Consider the following 14428-nt stretch of genomic DNA (forward strand, 5'->3'; position numbering starts at 1 on the left):
ACAATCTTTCGTCAAAAGGTGGCGCTATAGCACTCAGTTGAAAATGCCAACTTTGAACAGGTACAACTCATGCCCTGTTTGACCTACAGCCATGAAACTTCGATGCACACATGCGTCTCCTCATGCCTAACAACTTTCACCCTCTGACTTTTGACCTCTGACCTTTAGATCTCCCACCATTTTGAATTATATGAAAAACAGTTAAAACCTATCTCCTCCTGGGATTTTTGAGTAATCTGCACGAAACTTTTTACACATGAACTTTGGACCTATGCCAAAAAACGTTTGCAAAATATTTTCCATAAGTGAAAAAATGAAGCTTTAATGAGCCAATGAATATTGCAGTTTTATGACAATTATTCATCTGCCCCTAACACATACATGCAGACGTACCATTCTTTGAAACTCTGCAGAAATGTAAAGGGCCATTCCAAATATCACTGAAACCAATCTTACTCCAATTGGTCAAACGGGGGCGCTATAGCAATTTTTTGAAAATTGAAACTTTAAACAGGCAAAAGTCATGCCTCGTTTGGCCGACAGCCATTAGACCTGCTTACACATGTGCCTTGACTAATGAGGAACACATCTATCACGTTGACCAGTAAGCACCGCCCTTAGATTGTCCGCAATCTTGAGCAGTTTGAAAAACACTTAAACCCAGGATTTTTCAGCTATTTGCGTGAAACTGTATGATCACTGTGATCTCTTTTTTCAGAGGTTTGTCTGTTGGTCCAATAGCGTCCCGCTTAAGTTTATGTCTCACAACCTCAAGGTCACAGGTTCAAGCCTCACTTGGTGCAGACTTCATCTAAGTTGCATTTCACACAACATGACTATCAATGAATATATCTGCAATTGTTAAAGATAACATGAAATACTTAATTGAGTGTTTTTTACATACTTCATTGTGAGAATAGCTGATCTACAATCTCACAACTTTTCAGATAGCAATGAGAGTATGTTTTTTCAATGTATAACATACTTCATTGTGAAAATAGCCGATGTACAATCTGACAACTTTTAATGGTTTGTGAGTTTGTAGATCGGCTACTTTCACTAGTTTTGCTTCTGAGGAGATGTACAATTTCTTAATTGGTAAATGGTTTGTGAATGAGTGATCTTAGTGTTAGTGAAACAGGGGCTTGGGTCATGACAGAAGGCAAGAGTTTGTGATCCTCAACAGACAATATCAGCCTGGACAAAGCTATAGCACTATAGGTAGTGTTGCAGCTACCCAAAGGTGTCTCATGACCGCAAGGTAGCCGGTTCAAGCCTCACTTGATGCAGACTCATTTAAGTTGAATTGCAAAAAACATGACTCAATCTATTCCGTTTCCATGGCTCTCTCTCTTCAATCTATTCCGTTTCCATGTCTCTGTCTCTTCAATCTATTCCGTTTCTATCTTCAATCTATTCCGTTTCCATGTCTCTGTCTCTTCAATCTATTCCGTTTCTATCTTCAATCTATTCCGTTTCCATGTCTCTGTCTCTTCAATCTATTCCGTCACACTCTCTCTCTCTCTCTCTCTCTCTCTCTCTCTCTCTCTCTCTCTCTTTCTTTCTCTCTGAGGGTCGGCCATAGCTGAGTGGTTAGTGAGCCCGCCTAGGGAGCCAGAGGCTCTGGTTGACCCAGGTACGATTCCAGGCCAGGTCAGTAAATGTGTCGATGAAATGAAATTTGTCCCTGAGCAAGACTCTTAACCCCTAATTGCTCACAGGCCCTCATTGGAAACAAGACCGCAAGGACTTTCATGAACTGACCTGTTAAAGGAATTATCATTTCTCTTTCTCTCTCCTGGCCCCGTATTATCGCTGCTTGCAGCTATATTTTTTATTATATTGCAGACTCTGCTCAGCTGACTGTGGAGTATCTACAACATTCCTTTTACCTTCACCAAGTTACACTTAAACTTACACAACCTTAAACTTGTATTGAATGCACATAAAATAAACAATAAATAAGTGTTTTTTTTGTACAGAAATGTAACTAACTTTCCTATCTTTTGTAGGAAAAGGATAGTTGGTGCTGTTTTTATTCAACTGTCATAGATGGTGAGGTAACGCATGCCTCATACTCCTAAGCTCTTGTATGCTGTTTACCACCACAGTGTTTATATAGTCTTCTCTGTCTGACAGACGTGGCAGGCCTGTGTACTTGTTTATTTACAAGGTTCTTATTAGGAAGCTGCCATCTTATATCACATCTATGCTAGCTAAGTCCTCTGGTCCACATACTCAATCTAATGACTGACTTTCACAAGTTCTTAGAATTTGTACTCAGCTTGTAAGATCTGCTTTTTGTGTTTTATGCTCTAACCACCTGGAACTCTTTGCAGAGCACTGTAGAAATTGACACCTCAGTAAAGACAATTAACATCGTTTATCACTAACCACTTAACCTGTGATTGCACTCATCTTAATAGATTTTTGGTAACACTCGCTATGCATCCCATGTCTATAATGCATTCTAGACATACTTATAGTGCATTATAATCTGCTTATGCCGTGTATAATTATAGTTCTTCATAATAGAACTTATACATCCACATAATGCTTTATAACAATAATCATTTTTATATTATAAAGTATTCTAGAATGACTTTTGAGGTAAAGTATAATGCAATGTAATCTGATTAGTATAATTACAGCAAGTACTCGTGCAATGCAATCTTTTTGATATTTTTGGGGCTTTTCGTTTTCTGCCTTTATTGATAGTACACAGTAGAGAGAGTGACAGGAAACAGGGAGAGAGAAACGGGGAGTGATACGCAGCAAAGGTCGTCGCTGGGCTCGGGACTTGAACCCACGTCTCGCTGTCATGTTGCATTAGAGCCTATATATGTGGTATGCGCCTTAACCGCTAGGTCAGCAGCGCCCCACATAATGCAATCATAACATATAATAAAGCCTTTTATGATGACTGATGAGGTCAAGTGTAATCCTATATTAAAATGTGTAGAAGATGGACCGTGGACCGCAGTCACAAAGGTAACATGTGGACACGCGAGGCACACCGTTGCTCCGATCCGCACCAAACTTTGCACCAACACTGGTCAGGGGTCTGCCATCAAAATAGCCACACCAGGGACCACAGACGCACCAATGCTCTGCACCCTCTGTGTTCCTATTGTCTGGGCTTTAAACAGCCATAACTCCAGTTCCCAGCATGCTAAAGGGCCCAAACTTGGTGGGTGCTCTTAGACGACCAATAGGTATAGGCTGTGATTGCTTAAGCCCTGCCCCCTCTGTGTTCATATTGGCTGGGTTTAAACAGGCATAACTCCAGTTCCAGCATGCTATTAGAGTTATTGGCCTGGTATAGCACCACCTTCTGTGTCTTCCACGGCCTGTGCATGACAGGTTTGTCACTGATCTGTCCACCAGTTTGCAAGATTAGCTCCGGACACAGAATGACACACACACAAGGGCGAAAACATAATCTGTCCAGTCCATATATGGGCATATCATATGCTGATGTGTGCTGATGTTGGGCATGTCTAGTCCATATATGGACATACTGTATCTACGTGTCCGCCACTGACACTACCACCACTCATATAACCACCACAACTCATATAAAGACTAACTCATCATATTTAGTAGAGTTTATATTCACTTATCCCGGTGTAATAATTGATAATGGTTCACGTCTGTGAGAGAAGGATGAAGTTCCTGGTAGTGTTTACAGTGCTTGTGGGCTTAGTTCTTCTATTCTCAAATGGTGCCGATGCCGACGAGAAGAAAAGAGGACCCAAAGTCACGGCCAAGGTTTATTTTGACATGAGGATTGGAGATGAAGACGTCGGCAGAATCGTTATTGGCCTTTTTAGAAATACGGTTCCCAAAACAGTTGAAAACTTTGTCCAGTTGGCGACAGGGGAGAAAGGATTTGGCTACAAAGGCAGCAGATTCCACAGAGTCATTAAAGACTTCATGATTCAGGGAGGAGACTTCACCAGAGGAGATGGAACCGGAGGTAAGAGCATCTATGGCGACCGTTTCCCCGATGAGAACTTTAAGCTGAAGCACTACGGCCCTGGCTGGCTGAGCATGGCAAACGCTGGCAAAGACACCAACGGAGCTCAGTTCTTCATTACTACCGTCCAGACACCCTGGCTTGACGGAAAACACGTTGTCTTTGGGAAAATCCTGGATGGAATGGATGTGGTGAAGATGATCGAAGGTACCAAGACAGACGGGCGTAACAAGCCCCTTAAAGATGTTGTCATCCATGACAGTGGGATGATTGAGGTGGGGACACCATTCACTGTGAGCAAGGAGTAGGACAAAGTGATGGACTGAGGTTGGGGTCAGGGAATCATGCAGGCAACTGTGTTGTCACTCCTACCCCTGCTGATTTGTGGTGTTGGAGGAGGAAGAGGGAGGGCCATGGGTCCATCTAGAGGCAGCGTATGCCAGTCTTGTAATTATTATTTTTTTAATCTACAGTACTTCATAAGTAGTCCTTTATATTTGGACATGGAATTAATGCGGGCATTCATGAACGCAGTGTCCAATTGGCATAAAAATATGCACGCACTCTACAGGAAGGCATGGTCGTGGCTGAAAGGAAAGGAAAGGATTCCGAATAAGCCTGCCGGCTTCTTCCATTCGTCGCACAGCAACTTGTTGTCTTTATGTATTGTTTCGATTTTTTTATAACAATGTGCTAAATAAACTAAACTGACTCTGCTTTGGTGGATTATGGCATCCGGTCGTAGGCACCTAGACAGACTTGTGGATGCTGGTCTTGTGACCTTCCATTATGTGCAGCTTGGGGCACTGGCCATGACATCCCTGTAGGGCCCTTTCCTGTTCGGCAAAGGATTATCTTTCTAAGGAGTTTCGGTCAATTATTTGTAGTACGGAGGTGTGCAGGGCAGGCCCACTGCGGTGGTGACCCACTTCTGTGCAAACTGGGAGGCGGCAACGAGGGCCTTTACGCCTCTTTAGCGCAAGCATTGTGCCCTGTGTCGATGTCCGCCATGAAGAATCCAGCGCCGTCATAGCTTGTACCGTCTAGTTTGAGGCGTTTGAGGCAGGGCTGCCCAGGGACAGGGGCTCCTCTGTGCACGGTGGAAGGGTGGGATGCTTCAGGGGCATGTCCCCCTGCCGAGGGGGGGGAGGAGGATGTATTTGTCACTTACTCACACCAGTACAAGCAATGAAATGTTGGTGGGACATATTCCACAGAGACTGTACTAGGACAACAGTGCAATATAACAACAAGATAATACAATAGAATGGCAGTATGATGATTATCTTGTTCTCTATTGCTGCTTGTCTCTGAGTACCCTAATTTCGTATGTCTACAATGACAAAGACTTATCTTTGTCACTCAACTTTTCAAAGTGATACATATTAATGTAAAAGTATTTTACAGCAGCCATTTCTTTCAAATAAACAAACAAACCTCTCTCTCACACATACTGTACAAACATTGATTTAAAAGATTTGTGATTATAGGAATATAGGAATCTACTAAAAGAACTTTCTTTGTTTCTTTGTCTCTTTGTGTCTCTGATTTTCTTTTCTACCCTGCAGCCGATGTTTCTGCAGTCTTATGCTGACTTCATCTAGAACCAGTCAGGTCTCTAATCATTTAACCCTGCCCTTTAAGGTTCTGCCTGAACAATTCTCAATTTAATCCCTGTGCCCTCTCTGGCAGCATTAATACTCAATTCAATGATCAAAGATCGTTCTGTTTCAACTTTAACTTTTGATTCTCTTGTTCCTTGCTGGACATATTCTCCGGATTGTGAAACGTTTTGAAAAGGACCTCATGGAATCTAAGACACCAGCTTTCCCTCTGCTCCAGTGCACAAGACTGCATCTGCAGAATACTGCATATGAATGCGCACGTACAAAAAGCAGCCTCTAATTGTCCAATTGGGATTTTTTTCCTGTCATCATTCTCCCATTTTTTTTAAATTATTTTTTTGAAAAGAGGATAGATAGATTCTCGATTCTCGTGAAAAGAGGATAGATTCTCGTTCTCGGCTGATGCCGACAATAAGCCACTCCGACCTACTTACATTCTCTCAGATAAAGCCAGCATCATCTATTCTGCAAATGTTGGTCAAGCTTCAAAATCCACATTTTGCCAGATACTACAAAGGAACTCCCTTATCCAGCTCTCAAATTCTGTGTTTTCTCTCACTGTCTCAACTGTCATTTCATACCTTTGAAGTGTCAGGGAGGACCATTTCTGGCTAAACCAATCGGCTTCTCCTTCTGAAGTTATTGGGCTAACTTTTCAAATTTCATTAAAACATTTATTTTTTCTCCTGAGATTATTAAATATCCAACTCCCAGCTTTTGTGCACCCCTTGACGAGATCAAAGCTGTTAGGTATGCTGCTCATTAAAGTAATTCCACCGTCTCTGTTTGCAACCATACAAAATGAGCGCACAGTATTAGACAACTAATACTTTTCCCCAGCTCCAAATCTGCAGCTCAATGAAGGAGTGTGTGTGTGTGTGTGTGTGTGTGTGTGTGTGTGTGTGTGTGTGTGTGTGTGTGTGTGTGTGAGTGTGAGTGCGCGCACGCGGTGAGTGCTCTCTGTAGCCTTAGCACTTTTGTACTGATGATGACTTTCTTGTTACTTGCGAGTCGCGACCATGTTTCCCTGTGGCAGTTTGATCAGAGGAACTTTGCTGAGGAGGGCACTTAATAGACATGCTGTACTTCTGTAGCTTACATCACTTTCCACTCAAGAGCTGTGAGGAGCCACTGGTCCAGCACTCAGAACTGTGGGACGAGTGTCTTTCTTCCGGTAAGACGCTGGTTGGCACGTCCATCCAAGGGCAATCAGGTCTACTTGTGGAGCTTCGTACCCTCCTCGACTTTGCTTTCGCACTTCGTCACTTCGTGATGAAGTGATTTCTTTGTCCCTGATTTCTTTGTTACAGATAATATGCCCCTTCTTTTGCTTCTCTTTGTTCCACTGTCTTTCCATTACCAGTGGAGATGTAGCCTCCTCTAGAATTAACATATTTTCACAGTATTGTAGGGAGTCTTACTGTGTGTAGAGCAACAATTTCAGTGGTTGTAATGGTACTGTATGTGAACTTCCCACATTGCAATGCTGTATTGCTTTATTAGGCCCGCAGGGAAATTAGTTTTGTCAGCTTCACCCAGCTGATGGCTGCTCAGATGGTTATGATCAGGGGTGCACATAACTTTTTAGGTCTGGTACGCAGAAGAGCACCTGGACATGTGACTTGGTGCGCATGGCGCCCGTCCCGTTTTGTCAACGGGGGGGGGGGGGGGCGTTCAGCCCGGACAGTTTTGTCAACAGGGGGGGGGGGGGGGGGGGGGTTACTCACGGTGCCCACCGGACAGTTTTGTCAACGGGGGGGTGGGGGCTGGGGGGCGAGAAAAAAAGGACGCTCTGCTTCTAAATTCCGCCGATTTTCGCCGTTTTTTTTTCTCACGCTGTTAGATAAAGCCCCCAAGGTTGGTGCCCTGTGCTGCTGCGCTGATTTTATCCGCCAGATTGGGACGTTCACGGCATATTTTGCACCATTACGGTGCGTTCATCATCGGTGACGAGTGCCTCTAACAGACGCTGCTGGCTGCGTGCACGCAGCGAGGCAATGCGAGGCGATGCGAGGCGACGAGAGTCATATCTCTACCCCTGTGCCTAATGGCTGTACATGGGGCCGACGGGTGCTTTAGAGTGATTGTGTGAGTGGCTTCAGGAAGTAAATTCCTAGCCTCGATCTCCAGGCTTTTATTTTTTAGTTTTGCTAAAAAATAAAAGTTTGGAAATTCCTGTCCCAGCTGTTGGTGCGCAAAAGCGCCTCGCGTCGCCTGATGTGGTGCGCATTTTTTATTTTGGGTGCGCATGCGCACCTGCGCACCAGTTATGTGCACCCCTGGTTATGATGAGCACTCGAAGGGCAGCAGTTAGGGGTTAGGTGTCTTGCTCAGAGACAATTTGACACGTATAGACCGGGGCCAGGAAGCCAACCGGTGACCTTCTGATTACCAGACGGTAACTAAGCTAACTAACTCGGCTTAGGGAAACAGAGCCCACTGGTGGTTCTGGGGTGGTGTGAAAAAACAAATGCATACCGACTTTCAGTGACACTGACATAAGAGAAACAACAGTGAATGATGTGAGCTAAATAGACCGACAAATTGGTCAGCTGCTTTACACGTCAGTGTTGCAGACACCTCACTATACATCGGCCACATAGTGGTGTGCAAGTGCAAAGCTCTCGAGCATGCAAGCTATGCATCACTAAAGGTCGGGTAAGTCATATTCTTTTGTTAAAATAAGTGTTAAATAGCTCTATATTCTGATGGTACTCATTTCTATAAAGTGTTTGTTCAGTAACAGGGGTCTCCATGTCTCGGGATACCAATTTGTATCTGAAGCAGGATACAGGTTAAACAAGTGAAATTGGAAATTGGAATTGGGAGATGACATGAGCTGAGCTATTTTAAGCTGATAAATGGGTAATTTGCCAGCCACCGGGGAAAAAAATCTGTTTAAAGAGCTGGTGAGACAGGGAGACAACTGTTACCGAACAAACTCTTAGCAATGATTAAAGGACGACTCTACCAGTGACATCATCGATGGGGAATCCAAGTTAATAGAAACTGCAGGCTTTGTATTCCTGGAAAGTTGCAATACAATAATAGATCCCATTGTTCGGAATACATTTTTTAAAATCTTTTTGGAAAAAAAATCCTGCCTAACGATGATGTCACTGGTAGGGTTTCTGGACTGTCCACAGCCCTCCTATGAGACACAGACCAAGTAGAATTGTTTTTTATCATTTTATCATGAGCATTAGTGAGGACCTATTATATGAAGATATGTTGAAAAGTGGTGAAGTCGTCCTTTAATATCAGAATATAGTGCTTTAACCTTTTTAAAAAAATAATTTTGTTTTCACCAGGAAATATCACTTACCCTACCTTTAATGACATGAACAATAACATAAGGAAACTTACCAATGTAAAATATTAATAATAATAAGATTTCCTCTACTATGGTCACATTTTGACTCCCTAGTCTAGATCGGGGTGGCAGTGGCTCAGGGGTAGAGTAGCCGGGTAGAGTGAACTGGAAAACCGCAAGGTCCCCAGTTCGATCCCGGGCTGGAGTTAGTGTCGAAGTGTCCTTGAGCAAGACGCAGAACCCCTAATTGCTCCCGATGAGCAGGTTGGTGCCTTGCATGGTTTCCTCCGCCATCGGTGTATGAATGTGTGTGTGAATGGGTTAATGGCACAATCAATGTAAAGCGCTTCGGATAGAAGCGCTATTTAAATGCACCATTTACCATTTAGATGGAGTTCATTGCTAGCATGGTGAGAAAAGGGAGAGAACCCCACTTACATACATTTTTAGGTGTACAATACACGTAAAATGTATTCAAAACATCCACAATTCGGACTTGAGAACTCAACGAATACAAGACTGAATTGTAGATGTAATACTAATGTCAAACTCCACTGGAAAACAGAAGTTTAGTATTCACACTCCCTAATCACATTGTAACCGTATTATAATACCATTGTAAATAATCTGGCAAATCTTCCTAAATAAACATTTAGATTTTTGTATTACTAACTCCGGACAGCATCGTTATCTGGCTAATTTATGCTGTAATCAAACAACTAATTAATTATCATTATATAACTGCAGCTGTTCTGTTATAATCCTCAGGCAACTGTTTTATCTGGCTGAATGATCCTTTAAGGTTTATAATCAAACAACTAATTATCATTCTATAGCTATTTGTACGCCATGTTGCTAGTTAGTTTTGATTATACTTGCTGCCTCTCCCAAGCATGTGCAAGTCTGAGGCCGCCAGTCTTTTTCCAATATGAGATTTGATTGAGCCTGCATTCCCATGAAGCATCTATTCCTCTGGGATCTCCACATCATAGCCCTTCTTCATATCCTCCGCTACTTTGGATGTGCTGTTGTATAACCTCTGGATTCCCAGTGGATCCTCATCTTGGCCGGGTAAGGTGTTTGGAAGCGGATCTTCTTTTCTTTGAGGATATTCAAAATGTCTTTGTATTCCTTCAGTTTCATGTTCACTTCAGTTGGGTATGCATGTGTAAAGTTGCCAACTCTGTCTCCATATATGATTTACTTCAACCAGGTGGCCTTCAGGATCAGGACTTTCATAGTATAATGTTGAAGGTTGGCTGGTTGTCTCGTAAGATTTGGGTTTTGGAACCATAGATCTGTGAGCTCTCTGTAATTTCTGTGTCCTCCCCGAGTGTCAGCGCTGTCTTCACAAAGTTATTTATGAATATTGGCATGGAGCTTCCCTCTGCGTCCTCATTAATGCCATATATACAGATATTGTTTCTGCGTGACCTTCCCTCTAAGCCTGTGAATTTAGTTTACATAATTTTCTGCTGTTTCAGGGAATGGAGTAGTGCTTCTCACCTCATATCAGTATTCGCTGCTTCCAGCTCGTCCATGCGTTGCGAGACCTCGTTTATCCAGGTGTCTTGGGCCAGTATATCAACGCGGGATCTTGTAGCTTTTGATTTATTTCAGTTCTCATGCTGTTAAGACCCATCTTTAATGCCTTCTTAAATTTGTCTTTGAATTTGACAAGGTCTCGCTTCAACTTTTCCAGGTCATGTATTTCTCTGTTAATAGTCTGTATGGCTCTTATCGTTGTGGAATAATCTCCTCCACTGTTATATCTCTTCATTGTGTTCTTCTTGGATATTTTGCTATGCAGACCTTTCCTATTCCTTCCCTAACTCATTTCCGTGTTGTTTGAGAATCAGTTTGTAACAAATAATTGAATTTTATAAAAATATTTAAGTTATTTTAAGCCTGGAACCAAGCTATCCAGGCCCCTGGTGAATCATGGCCATAAAACATTTGATTCTGTGTTACAGAATATTTGAATATTTAATTATATGTTATACTATATTTAATAAATACCCTTTTTTGCTGTTTTCAAATATTTTTTGTTCAAAATAATGTATATAAATGTATATGCAGTACATCTCTACGGGACAAATGTATGGGTTCTCTATCTGTGGCAGCACAAAATGTCCGCCACTGCTATGCCCTATAACACTGTGGTTGTACTAGGCAACTTCCAGGTTTTAAAGTGTGTGTGTCTGTATGAGTGTGAAGCAGGGCATTGCTGAAATGCCCTGGTAGGTATGTGCTCAGCATATACCTACCCTGGGTAAATAAACCTAATGAGGACTTTTGAGGCAGCTTATATATTTTTCAAGCCTTTATTTAAACTCTGAGGCCATTTCCAGTGGGGCATGCTGGTTTAGCAGTGTGAAGGCTCACTGATTTGCACACGTGATATGTGCGTCAAATACCAAGTACTCAAGTACTCTTTATTAATCAGGTGAATTGTACATCCCTAGTATGGAGACCTGTGTGAGATCTTAATTAGATTTGAGCATCGCAGCATGCAGTATCACCACCACTACTGATGATGAATGCAGTGTGCTCGTTCGCTCAGCTTTAAGGATCAAGTTTGACGTATTCTATCATAGGGAATTCTTTTAAGCTTATAGTTTATGCTGTATAAGACCAGCTATGGCTAATGGCTCATAGCTCATAGCTCTTGGCATTTACATACTCAACCATTCAAATGTGACATTAATGATGCTGTGTGAGCAAGCTTGAAACTTCAGGAGGTATGAGCCAAGTGGCTCACAGCCTGTGATGTTCCAAATGATGTCCACGAGTCCAAAAATCTGGCTCACGGTGTGTCTTATAGTATACATTAAGCTTTAGACAAATGCATGAAATACAAGGCATCCCCATGACACTAGGGAAAACAAAGGATAATGCAATAATACCCCCCCCCCCACCCAACCAATTAATGGATGTAACACAATACTAACTGTTCCCTCGCAGCTAACGCAATGCCAAAATATTATGTGAATCAATCCAAATGTTATTTGCCTAATCCTGTTTGAGAACAGAAAAATAAGGATATTTCCAAATGTCCTGTTAAAATTCAAAAGAGCTGTTTTAACAACAGGTATGCTTGATATAAAAAAAAATGTACGCAAATAATTCTTCGCTCTGGCATTTTATCAGCCTTTTCTCTGACTCGGCTCAGAGCTCACATGAAACTTTACTGTTTGTGTCCAACACGGATAATGGATCCCTGTGCAGGGAAATAAATTCTTCAAATGGGCTCGGCTCTGTGAAAATGCACGGCTTCCAGGTCTCATTTCCATCAATCGCATCCATGATACATCAAGCCATTCCCTGCAGGTGTTCTGTTCTTAGGAAATTATGCAAGTCCATAAGTGTATAAGGTCACTGCATAAAAAGCTGGTGTTTTCCTCCAAGCATGTTGTGAGGCAGGATGCTAATAAGGGGCAGAGGCCAACAAAAGTTAATGAGTACCGGCGTGTGCAGCAGTAACCTTACAGCCTCACTCCTGTGGGTGGGCCTTTTACACAGTACAATCCTCAGTGTTGATTTAACTCTGAGTGGATGAAGGAACACTGAGCCCTGTTTAGAGTGTGTTGGAAGAGCTATCTTATAGCATCTCATGTCTCAGGAGATGAAAGGTGATATCAGATCAGATGGGGGGGGGTAGGTGTTTATTATTTATGTTATCAGAAAGGAGACAGCAGATCTATGTTGATCTGCTTATGTTGTCAGACATAACATAATAAACATAACCGGGACAACACCACAGCAATGAAGAATTCTTATTTTCCCATGTTCATACTGTAGAGAAAATTTGAATCATACGTATGTCATGGTCATATCATTTAATAATTTTTAGCAGTACCACATTTTTATATCTTTCCATAACACCTAATTGAGTAGTGCTGTACAGTAGGCTGTATGATAACAAAAAGAAGCTTGCAAGTGATAAGTGTGAAAAGGGATTTTGATCAATGATGCAGTTTCACTTTATGCAGAGGCCAGGGCTATTATCAGAGTGCTGCTTGCTTTCTATTCTGCATCTAACTTTGACCTAGAACTTCATGTGAAAGCTATGAACCACCTGAAGAGTAGAAAACTAGCAGTAGTCCTGAGAAACTGCAGAGAATGGTGCGATGGAGAGTGAGAAATATAGGCTTTTTATGCCTTTATTGATAGTGAAATTAAGGAGACAGGGAGAGAGTGACACATAGCAAAGGCCGCCGGGATCGGACCTGTGACACGCTGTCAGGCTACATTGGAACCTAGGTGCCCGTACCGCTAGGCCAGCAGTCCAGGCCAATATTACAGTACATAAAAAATACAGAGAATGTTGACTCCAGAGATGAAAAAGAGTATCGCAGAGTATCGGAAAGTTCGTTCTCCCAACCGTCTACTCATCCTATGTATAACCCTGGAGCGTGTGTGCACTTGGTACATGCAAAAGCAATTTCCTCCAAACACCTGTCATGGGTCTGGCCTTTGAACCACCTACATTTCTCTTCTCAGAAAATTCCCTTCTGTTTACAAACATAGTGTTCTGAGGCCTCATGGCCTCCATTTCAGTGCATGGCTCTGGAATTGTATACATTGCTGCTGTTCATTTTCATCAATCTCCAACGTGCTTTGACATAATTTGCCCACCGGACCTTCAGATCCTGTTCCGTTGAAGCAGTCCAGGGACCGAGATATTTGAAGCCCTCAACTACCTCGAGCACCTTCTCGTCGGCAGTGGCAATGGTTTTGTCCTCTGTGTTAAATGGCAATACTTTAGTTTTCTTCGCATTGAGCTTAAGGCCAATCTTCCTCCATTTCTACTGCCAGTAGTAGTTCACTTCCGTTCTCTGCTGTGTCTGAGACTAGGGCGATGTCATCTGCATAGTCAAGGTCGGTAATCGTGATGGGATGTACTCTGTGCCTAATCTTACTCAGGGCCATGCGACGTAAACCCCAGTGCCTGCCGCTGATTGCGAGTCCCTGTGCGTGGTCCACCGCTACAATAAACAGGAAGGGGGCCATCTTGCAACAGTGAGTGGCATTGTTAACTCCAATGACGTACATACATGTCTACGTTCATTATTTGCAAACAGATATGTTCAGTGAAGTAGTTCATGTTTATTTCTTAAATAGCTTTGTAGCCTGCTCAAACCTATTCGTTTTCAGTAGAACCTTCTCCTACCCACCCATCCCAACCCCTGAATAGTTTCTTAACAGCATTCAGGCACAACACTGCCCATATAAGTGTTCAATTGGGTTCAGATCTGATAGCCATAGTATATGATTCACATAATTTTCATACTCATCAACCAATTAGTTTTACCTCATAATCTGAGAATGGATCCATTGTCAACCAATGGATACAGTACACTCGATTTACTAGATTATTAAACTATTAATATCTTTTCATTATTTGAAACACAGATGTAAAGGGTGACCAATAGCATTGATTACAACTTTTACATTTAATGTATCCATTAACCTAGTTACACTACACTGTAGGATACAAAAAAGAAAATC

General features: G+C 42.3%; 2 protein-coding genes across 3 annotated transcripts in view; both read left to right on the top strand.

The window, feature by feature from the left end:
* asic2 (acid-sensing (proton-gated) ion channel 2) overlaps nucleotides 1-14428 on the top strand; it is a 388082-nt gene that overhangs the window by 199682 nt on the left and 173972 nt on the right. The window lies entirely within an intron of this gene.
* On the top strand, nucleotides 3643-4287 carry LOC311054939 (peptidyl-prolyl cis-trans isomerase B-like; the record flags this gene model as incomplete). Its single annotated transcript, XM_084070973.1, has 1 exon — nucleotides 3643-4287. The coding sequence occupies one exon, from the start codon at nucleotides 3643-3645 to the stop codon at nucleotides 4285-4287; it is 645 nt and encodes a 214-aa protein (XP_083927099.1).

Source organism: Gymnoscopelus microlampas, assembly GCF_963454915.1.
Source record: "Gymnoscopelus microlampas genome assembly, chromosome: 11".
In the NCBI taxonomy this organism is placed as follows: Eukaryota; Metazoa; Chordata; class Actinopteri; order Myctophiformes; family Myctophidae; genus Gymnoscopelus; species Gymnoscopelus microlampas.